This window comes from Ailuropoda melanoleuca, chromosome 18 (genome assembly GCF_002007445.2).
Source record: "Ailuropoda melanoleuca isolate Jingjing chromosome 18, ASM200744v2, whole genome shotgun sequence".
Classification (NCBI taxonomy): domain Eukaryota; kingdom Metazoa; phylum Chordata; class Mammalia; order Carnivora; family Ursidae; genus Ailuropoda; species Ailuropoda melanoleuca.
In genome coordinates this window covers 958,506-976,904 of record NC_048235.1, presented here as the reverse complement: position 1 = coordinate 976,904, position 18,399 = coordinate 958,506, and the positions used below count along the sequence as shown (strand labels likewise).

Sequence of the window (18,399 nt, the reverse complement as noted above, 5' to 3'; positions counted from 1 at the left end):
AGGAATACAGCTGCCTGTGTCTCTGGAGACTGGGAGTGAGTCTCTTTGCTGTGGCACCTGTCAGCTGTGTGATCTGTCATGTCGCAGCACATACTTTTCTTCTGTAAAGAAGTCATTGTTTTTGGACACTCTTAGTTGTGAAATCCTGTGACACTGGAAGCAATCAAAAGATATTTTTACTGTTGAAAGATATGAAATTTTTCTTGTGATTATTTCAACACAGTTTACCTGTGTTTTAACTCCCTGAAACAATGGGGTAAGTGAGGGCTTGTATGGGGGTATAAGAAAAAGAGGAGCTGAAGGTGACCCCAGTGTTGGTGGGCTCTGGAACTTTATTTATTGACTTGGGAAAATGAGGTTAGTTGATTTGTAGTGGAAGAGAACTAGATGTAATTTTTAGATAATGGGGGTTTTGACAGCCTTCGGTGCTTTGTATTAGGTTTTTAATCTTGCTCGGATATGTAGCATAGATCAAAGAGTGTGAATGAAGTTAGAATTTGCCCACTGAGTGCTGTGTCATCTAATTCTGAGGTAATACCAATAAGAACAAGGTGATGGAGGTAAAAATGTAAACAGCAGATTTTTAAAAATCTCCTCATTTATAGGACTTATCGAGTTGGATTGTAAATGAGATGAAAGGAATGGACTGTGGCTGAAGGCTGAGTTCTGGCCAGTGATGCAGGCATCAATACTGTTAAGCTCTATAATAAAATTAGGGGACTTACTTGGGGACCCCAGGATTTTTAAGACAATGTTTTACCATGACAGTAATCAGAAACCTATTTCCTTTACCAAATAGCAAATAGATTGAACAGGAACACTGCCTCCATGGTAGAGTGTGGGTTTGGAGGTTAGGTGTTGGGGCTGATGGATCACCTGGCCCCCATGGCCCTCCAGTCATGAGATTTGACTGTGAGGCAGCCACACCAGGAGTCAGGTGTCCAGACAATTCTCTTTACAGCTTTGGTGAATTTATTGAAATCTGAAACATTATCCATCTTGGTCAGTGGAACATCCGTTGAGGAGCCAAATTATAAAATACCAGTGGTAGCGTATAAGCACATGGAATGGCTATCTCTTCTGGAAACTTCTAGAGGTAGTTAATGCATGTCGGTATGAAATAAGATCTGTAAGAAATGGGACTTTTGGGAGATGTACTTCTCTGTCCTCCTGCACAATAATTGAAAAAACTGCTAAGAAATTGCTCGTTCATGTATAATATTTCTTCATTAATTTGAATACTGAATCACTTAACTGATTTTTTAAAATGTAAAAGACAAATTCCCAGACCTAAAGGAATAGATTGGTTCTAATACAAAATACAAATGAACAAATCATTCATCAGGAAATGTAGAAAAAATTTTCTGCTTCTATTCAGAATCTATTATTCAGTTTTCAGGCTATCAAAAATGCTTGAAATTTCTGTTGTCATCATCAAACTAAATTCACTGTGACCAAAATAACACCATTTTATGTTCCTAATGTTAAAGATTTCTGCATTTAATTTCATATACTAATAATTTAATGGAAATTAATCTATGAATTATCCATTTCATAATAGGGATATGTTATTACACATGACCACATCAGTATGTAGTAAGAGCTGATGGGATTCCCTCTTTGGAAAATCAGTTTATGGAGGAATATGAAACTCTGTAACTTCCATTCAAAGTTGGTTAAATAATACTGCTGTAACCATTCTGAATCTTCATTCACTGGATATTTCTGACTAAATATTATTTTTAAATCTTCCAAAATTTTGTAAACATTAGGATGTATGAAAATTTAAAAGACATGCATTTATTTTCATGATTTTAATAGCACACAGAAATCTTTAGCCGCTTATTAGTTTAATTGAATTAAAAACACTTNATTCACTGGATATTTCTGACTAAATATTATTTTTAAATCTTCCAAAATTTTGTAAACATTAGGATGTATGAAAATTTAAAAGACATGCATTTATTTTCATGATTTTAATAGCACACAGAAATCTTTAGACGCTTATTAGTTTAATTGAATTAAAAACACTAACAAGTCGGCACTCCTTTAAGAACCAATGAAACATAGTAACATGAATACATTTCAGTGTTTCTATTTCAACTGCCCACTCTCCTCAGATGATAAAATATTCACTAGCTTAACCCTGTCTTCAAAGAGGTGAGTTTTTAGACGGAGTAACGAACTCTATGTGTGGGAAAACATTGAAGAATAAAAAACAGGTAGCACACCAGCTGTCTCCTCTTTTGTGGTGGGCTTCATAAGAAATTCAGGAAGGACAGAAGATGCAGGAGGAACAGTTAAGGGAGCCTCAGCAGGAAGGGGCTGAACTTGGTCTGAAAGGACAGGTATGATTTGGAGGACATGTGTGAGGCTGACCAACTGGGCAGTTAGCCTGGATACAGGAGGCAAGAGCAGGTGACAGGATTGTGACAAGACTATGAGGAGGAGTTTCACCTGCGTCTCAAGGATGATCCAGCCAGGAAATCTCCCAGTAGACCCTGGTAGCATCCTTGGTGTGAGGGCAGTGGCGTGGACCGAAGTGAAAAGGCGAGAAAGGAAGAGCGGACACTTGTGGGAAAGCAGGCTGGGGAGGTTTTCTAGGGCTTCGGTGCATGGTTTCGTGGGAGCAGCAGACAGAAGAGAGTCAGATTATCTCAAGGTGTTGTGCGGGGGTGTCTTTGAGTGGTGCCCACTCGGAGAGAGTGAATTCATGGCCTTTGTTTGGNAGACAGAAGAGAGTCAGATTATCTCAAGGTGTTGTGCGGGGGTGTCTTTGAGTGGTGCCCACTCGGAGAGAGAGTGAATTCATGGCCTTTGTTTGATTCACAGAATTGTTTGGCTACCTATTTTATTTTGTTTTGCATTTGGGTTTTGCGACTGAAATCTGGGTGATGTTTATTGTACATGAGACTTCACACCCAGTGTGTAACAGTTCCCGGTGAGCACGTGTCGTGTACCAGCTCGACAGGGTGAGATGGCAAACTGCTGTTCTTAAGTCAGGTGGTTCGCGCTACTGATGTCTCAGAAGCAAGCTGGCTTAGGGTGGCCTGGCACTTATAAGTCACAATTAGGCTGATGGATGGCAGTCACTCATGCAGAGATTCTTTGCAAGAATGAGATGTGGAACATGAGGAACAGTGCTCTTCCGTCCTGAAGCTCGGAGAAGCCAGCAGTGTTCTGGTTGTGGCTGTCTCTTCTGGGGAATGGGTGGCTTTGCAACATTGCTTGAGGTGGTGTGTTCTGGCGTATGGTTTGACAATACTCTGTATTTATTTGCTATAGAATAATGCAAGTTACAACATATGAATAATAACAGCAGCAATAAATCCAAGTATTGTTGGTAATCCTTTATATTACACAGAGTTTACTTACGAAGAGCTAAATGTGTTTTCATAAATCTTCTGCTTTTTATTATAAAAATATCTACAATATGGGGTCAGGAAGAAAGAAACATTACTAGTCATAGTTAACACTTGGAATGGGAAGGGGGGCAAGGTGAAGGAAAGGGAATTTGGGACTGTATTTAGCCTGGAAGTCATTTCAAAGTGTTCGGTTGTCTCTCACGTCCCGTCTCCAGCGAGTCCTCCTGCCTCTGGGCTGCTGGCCATCTGATCACGCTGTTCCCAGCCCCTCTTCCAGTGGGAACCCTTCGATTTGCCAATCATTCTACTTCTTCCACTCAGGGTCTTTAGACATTGTCCATGGGTGCCTTTGCTCTCCTCACACACTGTTTTTCTCTTTGACGAGAATTAGATACACTGACTGAGTTGACCCACCAGCAGTGTTCACAGAACCAGGACTCTTGTCTCTGGTTGCTTCCAGGATAATCTCTTCAGGATTAGTGTGAGGTTCATTTGGTTGTGTGTAAATTTGACACGTTTCTTGACCCAGTGTGGAAAAATTTTCTGAGGAAAGGGAAAAGGTTACAGTTATTTTATGAGCAAAGAAGAATGAAATCCCCCATGGGGCTTTCCAAAATGATTTTCGCGCATTATCGATCACATTTTTTTGGCCAAACCCAGTGAATCATCCATGGCCACTGAGAAGAGACAGTACTATCTCCTATCTAGTTTGTCAGGATGTGTCTTGGATAGTCCCTGCATCCCTGTTCCCAGCAAGGACAGCTGGAGGAGGGGTGGGCACAGCCATCATTGGGAGAAGTTCCTCTCAGGACCTAGTAAGAGGTAGGGAGGGGCCCTACTCACTCTGTATCACGAATCATCACCTTAATCCTGTGTGTGTGAAGCTGCTAGACTTCTGTCTTCCTGAAAAGAACCTGACTTTCTCCAGGGAGCTTCCCTTATTTTCAGCTGTGACAAACTGCTCAGCCTGCCTGACTTGGGGTCCAATAATTAACCATTTTGTAAGATTATTTTCAGGATGACAAGAGATAGCATAGACAGATCTGCCTAATGCACTGCATGGCTCAGTGTGTGTTCTCCAAGTACTAATTATGGGATCTGCTTCATACTCACTGTTGTCTTTATGGAAAGATACCTGTCCCTTTTTTGGGGTCCTAAGTGAAAAGAAGACCCTGAGATCCATGGCTGAAAACAGTTAACTAGCCACAGCTTGTAATTCTCTACTAAAGTAAAATATAAAAATTAAACGTGTTGTCAATCTGGATATTCCCACATAAAAATAAATACATGCAAATGTAAACATTGAGCTTTAGACAATGGGAATTAAGATGATGTGCTGAAAAATCTATACTACTAAAAAATGGTAATCTTCAGAATAACTCAGTGATGTGTTCCTAATGTCCCTTTTCCCATTTTTCCACCATTTTCATTTCATGTATCAAGATTTTCATAAGTAACATAGTTGTAGGAGTGCTCAATTTTCTTAAAGAAAATGATGCTGAAAGTATACCTTGGTCTTTAAAAATGTGTAATTATATGGCAGTATGATCAAAATATATTTAATTGTGGTATCTGTGATAAATATATTAGTAGATGTCCTTGACTTGCCACTTTGTCTAGGTATTGGCTCTATATTGATAATTATTTTCACAAACTAGCAAAATCTGTGTTCGATCTGGCTTCAATTGCTTCCTTGTCTTGATATCAAAGCAGTTAATATAAATTGCTAGAGTTTTCAGTTCATCTGAACTTCATATATGGACATGAAGATTCTTCAGGATTGCAAACTCCTACAGCTAAATTTTAAAAAAAATCAGTGATAGTTAATCTGATTCTTGGAATAGTCGAGGTATTTTAAGCAATTAGTGAGTGTCAGAGAGTCAAAATAAAAACGTGCTGAGTTTTATTTATTTTTTTTGGACCCCCCCCCACACCCCAGAAAAGAGTCTTTTCTAGAGAGGAAGTTACTTCTTTAACTATTCTTGCATCTAAGAAATATAAAAGCTACCACTCTATCTGGAAATAGATTCTGAAAAGAACAAAATCACATTTTATGTAGTTAATGTGATATTTTGTTGGCTGAAGTCGTTTCATTGTATTTCTGGATATCCCTTTGTACCGATGTGTATATGTATTTGTGCATGTTTGTTTTTATTTGTAAACCTGACGGAAGCATCCACCAGCAAGCATGGCGTGTTCTTTGAGGCCACCTGTGCACCCCTTGGAAAGTACAGGTGGCTCATTTAGAAGCAGCCATATTTCATACTGTGTGGCTGCCTATAAATGGGTTGCCCTGTACTAGCATCCTGTTGTCACAGAAATCCCGACGAAGGACGTAGGCCTCCAGCTTGGTGAACTCTTCCAGTCGTCACCTGAATGTGCGTCCATTCTGTTTTTAAGCACTTGTTGATGTAATAGTAACACTTCCAATTCAACTCAGAGCCCTGAAGGGTAAGGCTATGCCTGTATATTGAAACAGGATATGGTGTCATGTGAAACATTGTATATTAAGTGCATAATAAGTGTGTATTGAATTAACAAATGGATGTCCCATTAATGTAAGATGTTAACTGTTGTACATTATTTGTTTTCCCGTAGAGATTGTGAGCTCCTGGTGAGCCAGGACGGAGATCAATTAATTTTATATTTTCAGCATCTAGCAAAGTATCTCAACTACGTAGGCACTTTACAAATGCATTTTAAGTGATTTCATGAATTAATTAATGTTGTAGGTTAGAGAGTAAGATTTTCCAGATATGTGTGCTCAATAAGATTATCTAAATAATCTTTGTGTTTCACTTTAATGCCCATTAATATTGGGCCAAAAATGAAAACATTGTATTAGGAAATTATACTCTCCATATATTTTATCAATAAAATGAAATATTACTGGACTAAGCTACTAGACCTAAATTACTAGCCTTATCATCAGGTAGAAATCATAATAAAAATTACATTTTATGAAAATAATATTCATAGCTTACATTTGCGATTAAAGTCATCATTTTTAACATCAAGATTTTTGTTTGAAACCTAAATATGGAAAAGACGTGGATAATCTGAACAGAGAGTGGTAATGCCAGGCAAGTATTCATATTAACCACGTAACCATGGGCTTAATTCTATACGCTAGAAGGAGCCATACTTACAAAAATGAATGGAAGTTCCTATTTACTTAAAAAAAAAATATTCCATGTTCCTCTATTTATCTCCAATGTAAAAAGAAGCGAATACAACAAAACAGAAAAAATTGGGAAAAGTAGAAAAGCCACAGAAAGCAGGGTCGGCAGTACGGAGAACAGACGCGTGCAGTTGTAGGACTCTGTGTCCATCCACTGTTTCCGTATTTCTGTTGCTGAGGTGCTCGTGGCAGTCTGTCGCTATTCATCATTGTGTCTGATTCCTCTATTGGACAGTAAACTCCATACGGCCTGACATTGTCTTTTGTCGCGCCCCCCAAATGTTCAGAGCATGTTGAATTATTTCTAAAAGAAGTTGTCTGTCGATGAAGGAGTTTCTTGTTTTACTGGACCACGCACTGGCTCATTGTGAGATGACACGGATGTTAGGGCTTGTGATGGTTTTCCTCCCCCTCATGCCCTTACACAAGCTCAGTGCCTTCTCTTGTGTCCCCCCCCCCATCACAGCCATCCCTCTGCTGCCTCCACTCATCTCTCAGGCCCCACTTAAGCGATGACATGTTTGCATGCACACGCGTGCGCACGCACACACACACGATTTTACCTCACGCACTAGCCCTTATCCCGCTGCTGAAGCCCACCCTCAGTGCTAGATAAACATTGCTTAATTTTTCCTGCTGTTTATTCCCCTCACTCCAATCCATACTCCATAGTGGCTCTGATTAAATCTCTGAAATGCTACAAATAGCTGTGGATTGCTTCCTTGTGCAGACACCCATTTCCCCACCCCCACCCCCTGCACACTGAGTCACTCTACACTTCCTGGGGCTGAAGGATAGCCCTCTCCTGATGCTTTCAGCAAAGCATCAGTTAGACACACATGCTACTGGAAATTGTTCTGCATGCCAGGATATGCCATATTCTTCCAAACCACCCCATAACTGTGAAGACATTATTTGGAGACTTCTTCTTTGGTTCTAGAACCACCAATGCTTACCATCCTTCTAGATGAGCTCAATTATATCTCTTCTGCAAAGCTGTGCCCAGCCTTCCTATTTCCTTCTGGGCCTCTCTCAACCTTCCCAGGAAACTTTGCCGTAACAAGTACCATATTGTTTTTAAAATATGTATTTTCTTACCTGTGTGAGTAAGTAGACCATGGAAAAGAGAGCCCTATTCCATACAATTCTACTCATGGTACCTAACAAGTAAGCTTCATAAGTCACAGATCTGTTTTAAAAATTTAGATAATGTGCTGATCATAAGTCCTTACCACAGAGTATGAATTAGAACACTATTCACCAGTTGGATGTATTTAAAAACTGATTCAGAGTAAAATGCCTTCAGCCCACCTGTCTCCACGCCCTGATGCCTGAGATGCTGACCTTGATTCTGCTCCAATTCCCCAAACCTCTGTTTTAAATACCCTGAACAGGGACAAATGGGGTGCAGTGTTAAACATCAGCAAGAAGAGATGGACAATGCAATTTATTTCATGAGGACTTCCCAGAATGGATATTGACCCCTTGAACCACTGCATAGCTCTCTGCAAGGCCAGAGTATAGTCCACATGAAAGACTCATTTTGGATGAATACAATATGCTTAGAATTATAAAATACTTCAAGATGGACTCCTGGAATTTTTAGCTATGATTACCTTGCTTTATGATGTCTTAGTGACATAGTTCATGAGAACCAAGATGGTCCCAGAAAAGGAGGTGATTACTTTGGTATCTGACTTCCATTCTGGACTTCAACAGGCTTTTTGATATTTCACTCTGGAGCTCAGGAACTCACTTTTCTGTTGAGATGTTTTCACCATCCTGTTGAATAATGCTATTTGGGGGAAATTCAGAGTATCTTCCTGCATAATCAGGAAATAACAGCAATGGTAGAACAGTATTTGGGAAAAATAAATAAACCAAATGAGAAAAAAGTAGCTGATAAAAAATCAATTTGAAACCAATAACAGCTACAGCTAAAACACTACATTGATGTATAATTTCATAAATAATAATTTAAAACTCAAAGGCGAGCACACATACTTCACCTAGAATTTCATTCCTACATAATGAGTGTTGTGTTTAAAAAACAGGAATCAATCAAACATTTCAGATAATTCACTGTTAATGAACTTCATGTCTTGAGCGAACCACCACGATAACCTGAAGCTGTGCTCTGAGCTCAAACCACATTTCTTTCTAGACTACTGCCAATCAAGGAATGAATAAAAATATATGTAATTCAATATACTTCTTTTTACTGAACACAAATATGAAACTGTGTTTCCTGTGTGTGTCTTTTGTTTGTTTGCGTTTGGTTTTTTTGTTTTGTTTTGTTTTTTGTTTTGTGTTTGTTTTATTTTGTTTTTGCACATGGCAACCTTTCTTATATTACCAAGGAGATTTTTACCGAAAAGTACATTATTCAAATTGAAATAAGTCTAAGGTAAAGTTATACGATAGCAGGCTTCTATAAACATTTGAAGGTTTTTCGGTCATTCATAAGAGAAGGCAGAGATCCGTAAATGACAAGCACTCTCCTTGTTCAGTTGTCTTCTCAAAGCTTGCCTGCACATGAATGCACCTTCTCAAGGGCTCTGTAGACAGAGGCTGGAGGAATTCACATGACTGTGGCAGGGCTCAGCCTCGAGGCACAAAATGGATTAGATCCGTAGCTGGCTCTCATCTCCCACAAGTGCTGTATTTGGAAGATAAGAACTAGACCAAATACTTGAGAGTTAAGTGGAAGGGTCTTATAACACTAATATTTTGTTAGATGTTCAAGATATATAGAATTTAATCCTTCAAAAATATAGAGACTGGGTAAATACTGCAAAAGATACGGAGTAGTCATTTTCATCAGCCTGATGTTTACAGCTTATTTTCACTGGAACATTTGGTCCAAAGCATCTTCACTATTTATATGACTTCAGAAGAAATCACAGAAAAACAGAAATCAGTGGAGTTGCGAAATAAATTCAATACAATTGCAACTCTTAATAGATAATGTTTTGAAACAAATAACTTGATTTAATCTTTTTAAAGGTTCTGAGGCATAAAGATTATACAGATCAGTATTTGCTGCACTGATTTCCTGCAGGCTCTTGGCTTCAAGATCAGAAAGGATACCTTCTCTATATTTTTAAAAGCATACTCTTTAGTAGTATTAAGACTGATTATTATAAAGTGTTTTAGATTCAGATTAAAATGGAAATATCTCTTCATTGGAGGAATATCTTTGTAGATCTAAAGATAAATTTTTAAAAGTATTTTTGAGATGTTTTTGATGAACCACAGAAAACTCCTTTCCTGAAATGGGCATGGAATTAACATCAGAGTTTTATTTGGCTGCTTCAGACTTCCACTATTATACATCAATGCAACTTATTTTACCAATGTTTAAAAGCAATGTTGAAATGTTTAGAAGGGCGCCTGGGTGGCTCAGTCGGTGAAGCATCTGCCTTTGGCTCTGGTCATGATCCTGAAGTCCCAGGATCGAGCCCCGCCCGGGGCTCCCTACTCAGCGGGGAGTCTGCTTCTCCCTTTGACCCTCACCCCTTTCATGCTCTCTCTCTCTCTTTCTCTCACTCTCTCTCTCTCAAATAAATAAATAAAATCTTAAAAAAAAATGAACTGACATTAAAAAAAAAAGAAATGTTTAGACAGTGATATCATGACTCCTTCACCCCAAAGCAAACAAAACTTAGTCGAAATGAATCCTGTTTAATGTGTGGAAAGAAATAAGGGAGCTGAGCTGTTTCTGGTGCCTGTGGGCAGACTGAGTCCCAGAGTCAAACGAAGAGAAATTTTGGGTTTCTGAAGATCTTTCTGTAGTCCTTTCAAGACATCCAGGAATAAAGGTCTATTGTTCCATCCATAACTGGGAATGAATCATTAAATCACGTGAGCAGTTTTGCAAGAACAAAGTTCTCTTCAGTGGAATGAAGATTGGAAAATTGGACTATCCAAATATCTTTCAACTTTCTGACAGGGAAGAGGAATATATTTCATGTAATGACATTGGGTCAGCCTGGAGGCTTTGGGCACTTAGGAATCAAGTGTAGAACTTTTTCTAAATAATAAATTTTGTGATGCCATTGAGGACTTAAGTGAACTTTTGAAAAAATAATAGAAGGCATCATAAGAAATAAGGGAACGCTGATACTAGGAAGATTAACTGCCCTATCAGAAATAACCTGGCTGAACTTCTCTGTGTAACTAGATGTCATTTAAAAAAATCAAGATTAAATGATAGAAAAAGCTATAAAACAGATATTTCTCTAAAAACTCTGCCCCAAATAAAGTTTGATAGATATTTTTGTTGGTACATCTTTGTTTTCTTGTTTGTCCTTTGATATATATATATATATATATATATANTTTTCTGTGATCTCATGACCAGAACCAAATGCGAAAGAGCGTAAGTCATACGGAAAAATTGATGTCATTACTTTATCAGCATAAGTACACATCTCCATCAAGGAAAATCTTTTATAACAAAACACTTCTATGTAACCTGGGATCAATTTGTTGCCAGAATGGAAGGTCTTGAACATGCTTGACCATTTTTTTGTCCAGGATTTCACTGACCCCAGAAGATTGTGTGTTTCAAAGCTAAGTTTAGAAGACTTAGGTGGAATTTGCGAACTTTTTGCCATTATGAACCTCATGAAAGCCTTCACCAAAAGTCGATAAAATCATTTAGTTCCTTGTATTATTCACATCTGATTCTAATCATCTGATTCAGGATTTTAAACATCTCCACTTTCAGAATATTTATTCATTCAACAATCATTAATTCAAACTAAAAAAATCCAGATCTCTGGTGCTCCTTGAAAGCTCAGAATCTTGTGTCACAGGACGTGTGGATTTCCACGGGACAGCAAGTCATCACAGGTCATCACTGTCTCCCAGGGCCTGTTGTCTTGCACAGACCTTGCTCTTCACAGACAAGACCTGCATGGCCCATTAGAACTTAAGGCTGTCATTGCTCATATACATTTCTTAGTTTGCCCAGCATCCCGTCACAAGGGTATGAACCGTTGGGATAGGTACTTGGCTCTTCTTTGTAATTTTTTTTTAAAGATTTTATTTATTTATTTGACAGAGAGAGAGACAGCCAGTGAGAGAGGGAACATAAGCAGGAGGAGTGGGAGAGGAAGAAGCAGGCTTCCAGCGGAGCATGGAGCCTGATGCGGGGCTCGATCCCAGGTCCCTGGGATCACGCCCTGAGCCGACGGCAGATGTTTAATGACTGAGCCACCCAGGCGCTCCTCTTCTTTGTAATTTGTATGCATGGATATTGTCTACTGAATATTTTTAATTTTATGTCTACTGAATGTGTTTCAATTTTAATTATGTCAGATACTTAAGCTGACTTCAAAATAGTGAAAATTTTGAAAATGTTGAGATGTTGTCTCTAAAATTTTGAGATGTTGTCTCAGGTGTGGCCAGTGAATGCTCTCTCCTCCTTGCTGGTTCCTCTCTGCTCCAGGCCAGGGGTGGGTTTCTCAGCTACTCACACCCAGGCAGCATTGCTTTAAAGCCCTGCTCAGATGCCCTCACTGCTATCCCAAGAGCTACATAAAATAACAACGAAGACTTAGTTCTTTTTTTCCTTTTGTAAAAAGAGAAGCTCAGGGTAATGAATCAGTAAGGCCTTTTGTGACACTTACATTCCATGGTTTTCTGTCAGACGCAAATGAAACAGCTTACGTCTTACTTTCAGCCTGGTGTGTTGGCACTCTGTGGTCAGACTAGTCAAATATCTGCATGAGCCCTGAGACCCTTCCCCTTAATGTCTGCCTCTCCTTCGTGGCGATTGAAAATAGCCCTTTGTTTTGCACTGGAATTGGTAGCCTCTTATGTTCTTTCCTTCTGGGCATCCTGAATTAAAATCACTTGCATTTCTTAAACAGATCAGAGTCATTGTAAAGGCATAGTTGGTAAAGTTGGTAAAGATTAACACTTTATAGAAGGAAACTTGTAGGAAAGAGACTTACCTTAGCAACTGAGTGTAAATGACCTCTTATAATTTTCTCTACCCTATATAAAGTTACAGAACTCAATCTTGATTATGTAGAGACCATCAAGGTGGAATTATATTGTGAATTTATTGGTATATTGTCCTCCATGGAAGCCATCTCAAAATGCAAATCTGGCAGGCAGACTTAGCAAAAATCACAATTTCCTTCCTTCTTTCTCTCTTTCTCTCTTTCTCTCTTTCTTTCTTTTCTTTCTTTCTTTCTTTCTTTCTTTCTTTCTTTCTTTTCCTTCCTTTCTTTCTTTCTTTTTCTTTCTTCCTGGAGGAAAGGAAGAAGTCAAAGTTAGGTTGAAGTAATGTAAACAGACCATGTGGTACATCAAGTTTCCAGCTCTACTCTTTAGAATGGTCAAAATTTGCATCAGGATTTGAAGAGAGAAATGTTAGTGTAAGACTGTCTCCACAGACGGCCTTAAAATATTGCCTCACATAAAAGCAATATACAGCTCTCAGTTCTGCAGAAGCTAAATCTTCATTTCTGTCATCTATTTCTTTGAGTTTGAGAGCTAAGTTTGAGGAAGTCATTATCGTGATTCATTTCTGGGGTTCCCGTTGTACCTGGCGTTAGCTGCCCTGTCATCCCCTTCACGGTGTGCCATGGGAGTGTGGCATGTGGAAATTCACGAGCCCATTGTCTGTGAGTAGGAGCAATTTTTTAATTTCCCAGGAACCGTAAGATCTTGGAGATGTGGAGGAAGTCTGTGTGAAGGTGGGTGGCTCTTGACGGTAGGCTAGAGTGAGTGCTTGCTGGCAGTAAAGACTCTGAAGAGTGTCCTGGAGACAGGCATGGCCAGCCCCTCCTTCTGGAAGGTTTGGGCTTCACAGATAGGGGATATGGAAGCAGGAAAAGGTTGCGGCTCAGTGAGAGAGGGCTTTGAGGCTTACTGGAGAATCCAGCATGCCAGCAGGCAATATGGATTAGTAGGTGACAATTTGGAACTCTTAGAAAAAAAGATTCTCCGTATTATCATATAAATAGATAAGGACAAAAAAAAAAAAAAAGATTCAACATCCTGAAACAACAAATGGTTACCAAATAAATAAAATCCATTTGAGCCCCACATTAGCTCTTCCCTTTTTAAATTCACTATCTTCTTTTTCTTTCCACGCTTCAAGGGGAACTCGATAACCTTCTCTGTTTTGTCTTTATTTGTTGCTCACTACCCTTACTTCCACTCAATCTTTCCTCTCCTTTCTCACAGGTTTTGACCTAGTAAAGTGTGAGGATCCAGGAATCCCCAACTATGGCTATAGGATCCGAGACGAAGGCCACTTTACTGACACTGTGGTTCTGTACAGCTGTAACCCGGGCTACGCCATGCACGGCAGTGATACGCTGACCTGCCTCAGTGGCGACCGCAGAGTGTGGGACAAACCACTGCCTTCCTGTGTAGGTGAGTTGGGCAGCGGTTTCCATCACGACACAAAAGCAGACCTGAGGGCTGAGATCCACAGCCTTGGAAGAGGGCAGGATGCTTCTGCTCTCTCTCCAGAGTAGGCTTGTTATGTACTTCCAAGATAAGCGTGGTTTTCTGAATTTTGTTTTATGTACGAAAGAAGGATTTCTTGGTACTCTTTTACTGCACAGAATTAATATGAGAATTATAACAGGAGTGTTTCATTGTTTTATACTCTCGACTGGAATTGCATACTGGGCAATGTCTTTCCATTAAGGTACTACTGGGGAACAAGGAAAGGAAAGAAATGAGGGAGACAGACGATTGTGATTTTTTTTTTTTTCTTGGCTAGTTAACATAATGTGGATGTGAGCATTTGGGGTTTTGTTTTTAAAATAGCTAAATAGAAACCTGTGGGGCCTGGAGGAAGTCTCCTCAAGTGTCTGTGTCTCTTGCAGCGGAGTGTGGGGGTCAGATCCACGCTGCCACGTCCGGGCGCATTTTGTCTCCCGGCTACCCTGCCCCCTATGACAACAACCTCCACTGCACCTGGATCATAGAGGCAGACCCGGGAAAGACCATCAGGTACCTGTTTCATCCTGGTTTCAGCGGGTTTTAGACTAGAGGAGTGTATTTTGACATTTTGTAGTAGAGATAATGGTGCATCTATTATTATCCACGATTGTTTTTACATTTCTGAGTCAAAGGAAAACAGGTAAAGGTGTGTGTAAATTTTTCTGTTAGCTCATACGCTTACTTTGGAATTCCTTTGAGAACTGGTGTGAAGCCATCTATAAAAAAAGGAGAAAAATAAATTAAATGTATCAGTTAGCTTTTGCTGCATAACAAATTGGCCCCCAAAATGTAGTTGCAGAAAACAATTATTTATCTGCCCATGACATTGTGTGTTGCCTGGGCAGTGCTGACCTGGGCAAGCTCAATGGGGTGATGGTCCAGGATGGCCTCACTCAGGTATGCAGATCTCAGCTGATGGTTCAGAATGCTGGGGCCTCTTCAGACCAGACTTCTGTTCCTTCAGCAACTACTCATGGTGGAAGGTTTCTGGCAGCAAGAGATGACAAACTTTTCCATCTTGGGCTTGCGTTCATTTGCTAACATGGCATTCGCCAAAACAAAACTCATCAGCAGGCAAGATAAGGTTTAAAGAAATAAACTCCACCCCTTGCCGGAAAAAAAAAGCAAAGTCATACTGAAAAGGGGCTTGCATACAAGGATGGGGAGAATATGTGGTCATTTGTAATATATCAAAGTAAGTTGGAGGTAGACCAAGAAATCTAAACTTACATATATAAAATAAAATCTTTAAAAATAATCACAGAAAATTGTGCAAATATTTCAGAAGAAAGTGTTGTATTTCAATTAATGGTTCTCAGCTATTATGGCAAAATTTTTATACCAATAAGTAAACCAACAAGAAGTAATCTTTTTAAAGTAACTTTTCCATGTTCTAGTCAGAAAGCTGTGTCAAAAACCACAGCACATAAATCAAAAGTAATTTCAAAATACGTTGTTTCTTGATTATTGCTCTTGAGGAACAAGAAGAGCACTTTGCAGCACCTCATAACATCGTTTTTCTATCTTCATTAATTTTTCCCTTTCACTGTAGTAGTTCCGAAATCTCTGTACAAAATGTATTGTTTAAAAACTCTGTTTCACCCCCAAAAGCCCTAATCCCCAGGTCTCTGGTCCATTCTCCCCACCTGTGTGCCATTATGTCCACAAAAGACTAAATAGCCAATTCAGCTCCCTCCTCAAATACATGAAGATGACTCAAGTGGAGGTCGAACCCAGACACCTCTTTCTAGGGCAAATGTGTGGATAGATACATTCACAAAGCACTGATTTTGTGTCCTTATTCACAAAAGGCACACTAGCAAACTTAGAAATGTACGTTAAACAGACATAGAGCTACCATACTGCAACTTTATAACTTAGTGACAATAAAATGGAATGAAAGCCAAGGGGAGATGCACATTCTACCCATGATTCTCTGTTCCCTTCATATGATATCCGTCCTCTGAAATCCACCTGCTTGTTTTCAAGTTACGGCATGAACATCTTGCCATCTTAAACTAACATGGCACGAAGCATTATCACTTTCAAACCCTAAGAAAAAATTATTATTATTACTTAAGAGAAGCAAGAGAAGGAACTTAAATCATGTGAATAATGCAATATCTAATTTTATAATAACTAATTTAAAAATAAATTTGTGTCCTTGGGGTGCCTGCGTACCTCAGTCTGTTAAGCATCTAACTCTTGATTTTGGCTCAGGTCTGAATCTCAGGGTTGTAAGATCTAGCCCCGCACTCAGCATGGAGTCTGCTTATCCCTCTCCTTCCCCCAGCCTGTGCACTCTCTCTCTCTCTCTCTCTCTCTCTCAAGTAAATAAATATATACAATCTTTTAAAAAATAAATAAATAAACAAACAGTTTTGTGTCCTTAAGATATATGATTACTTAGATAATTATTGATCTATTGGGACAAAAATAAGGTATATTTGAGTAACAATTTAAGAATCTGTATTCTTTATGGAAATAAATACAGTCAGATTTCCATTGAACTAAATAAAACTAAATGTTAGTTCTTAACCTTGAATTCCTGAATGCTTGATCTGAGTATTATAAAAGCTGCTGCACTAGTTTTTATTTTAAACAATTCTAGGAATTCTTTAAGTTTGACAAAATAGTTTACATAAACAGGATATATTTTCTTTTAGGAGGATTTCAAATTTTTAAATTTTTTTTTCAAGTTCCTTTGTGATTTGTTTCCTGAGAATTAAAATGAGCACTCTTCTCCTAATTGCAAACCAAGTGATGAATTCGTTCTTTGCAAGTGAATCTAATACTTCATTAACATTTTAATAAGAAAAGAGAAAAGAAAGTAATAAAGAAATGAGTTGAAGTAATAAAAAATATATACCTTTTATATCATGAACTTGCTTTGATTTTTAACCATTAGGATTCTAGGGGGAAAGAAAATTGGATACACCAATCTGTTGTTCTGGGACTGTCTTTTGTTTCTGCCATATCTTTCACATATGAGAATTAATCTTATCAAATTTGTAAACAGATATTTCTGATTTAAGCCATAAAGCCCTTCCTAAACAGGAAATTAAAAAGGAAGCATCAGTATTTATAATTAATTTACTCAACATTGTCTCAAAATGTTTCTGGTGATTTCTCTTCATTAAGAAAATATGTATTATTTTTAGTGTGGTGCTTTGGAAATAAAACGTACTTAAAAGTCTATGATGTACAGTTTTGTGCTTAAAATAGTACTAATACTCAGAAAAATAGGGTCTGGTCTTAGCTCTGATATTTGTTGGCTAATTATGAAGTCTTAGATTTTCCACTGGTAACATAACCAATATTAACCACACCATTTACTTGATCATGAACAATACATCTGTTATATAAACATGAGTCCAGGGATGAATTTAAGTATTAAAAATTCTTGATATAAATGGAATTTATTATTATGGATTCAAACTATGATTTCTTTAGTGTAAATTTTTTCACTCTTAGAGAACAAATAAGCAACAGGATCCCAGGAATTATAAAAGAGATGGTTTCTACACACTTCAGGGCCAATTCTTACTGGGCCTATTTTGATTTCACTGAAGCCCAGAGCAATTTCTGATTGCATATTGCTATAAGTTTTTGTTCAAGGTAATAGAAGAACCCTAAATAGTTGTTGTTATAGGGCACTTGGGTCTGGAAGAGGCTTGTAATTTTAACATATATTCTATAAAGCAGTTACCCTGAGCTGAATTTAATTAAAAGTCTAATCACAAGACATTGTACTAAATTTAGCCACATTTAGTGTTATACGTAGACATTTCTCTAAGAGAGTCCATGTATTTCATTGCTGAGCACAGCTATAATTTATATATAAAGGTAATAGCACTATAAACATCTTCAGCAAGCAACATTAGAGGCCACATTTCACATAATCACATGTATATATTGTTCCTTGGTTTTAATTGCTTTTCTGCAAGTGTAATTGGAAAACTAGCTTTGAAAGTATTTCTGTTCCTAATCATTCACAGGAAATTGCATTTGGAGCTATAGTTGAGGGGAATTATTTTAGAAAAGCCCATGCCGTATTAGAAACATCAGAGATAGATAAAAAATTTACCAAGATTGTCAAAACTGTCCCTATTCAGACTTTCACAGAAAGTAAAATGTGGGGTGATGGTCCTCATCTCACCCTGATGTGTCTTAGAATTGTTTCCCAGGTGTATTTGGGGGTAGAAAGAGTACAGTGAGATCTAGCTTGGAAATCTAGGGATATTTTAATTTATTTTTGACCAGACTTCAAGATCCCCATAAGAAATAGGGTCAAGTGGAAAATGGCAGTCCAATGACCTCCATTCATTAGACACATCTATCCAATCTCAATGTTGAGCCTTAGGAAACATGCTGGAA

The 18,399-nt window shown here is 38.4% G+C and overlaps 1 protein-coding gene across 1 annotated transcript in view; it reads left to right on the top strand.

The window, feature by feature from the left end:
- CSMD1 (CUB and Sushi multiple domains 1) overlaps window positions 1-18,399 on the top strand; it is a 1,986,149-nt gene that overhangs the window by 1,634,524 nt on the left and 333,226 nt on the right. Inside the window, exons 25-26 of the mRNA XM_034647758.1 lie at window positions 13,753-13,944; window positions 14,406-14,532. Coding sequence (XP_034503649.1) covers window positions 13,753-13,944; window positions 14,406-14,532 — 319 coding nt within the window. The remainder of the gene's footprint in view (window positions 1-13,752; window positions 13,945-14,405; window positions 14,533-18,399) is intronic.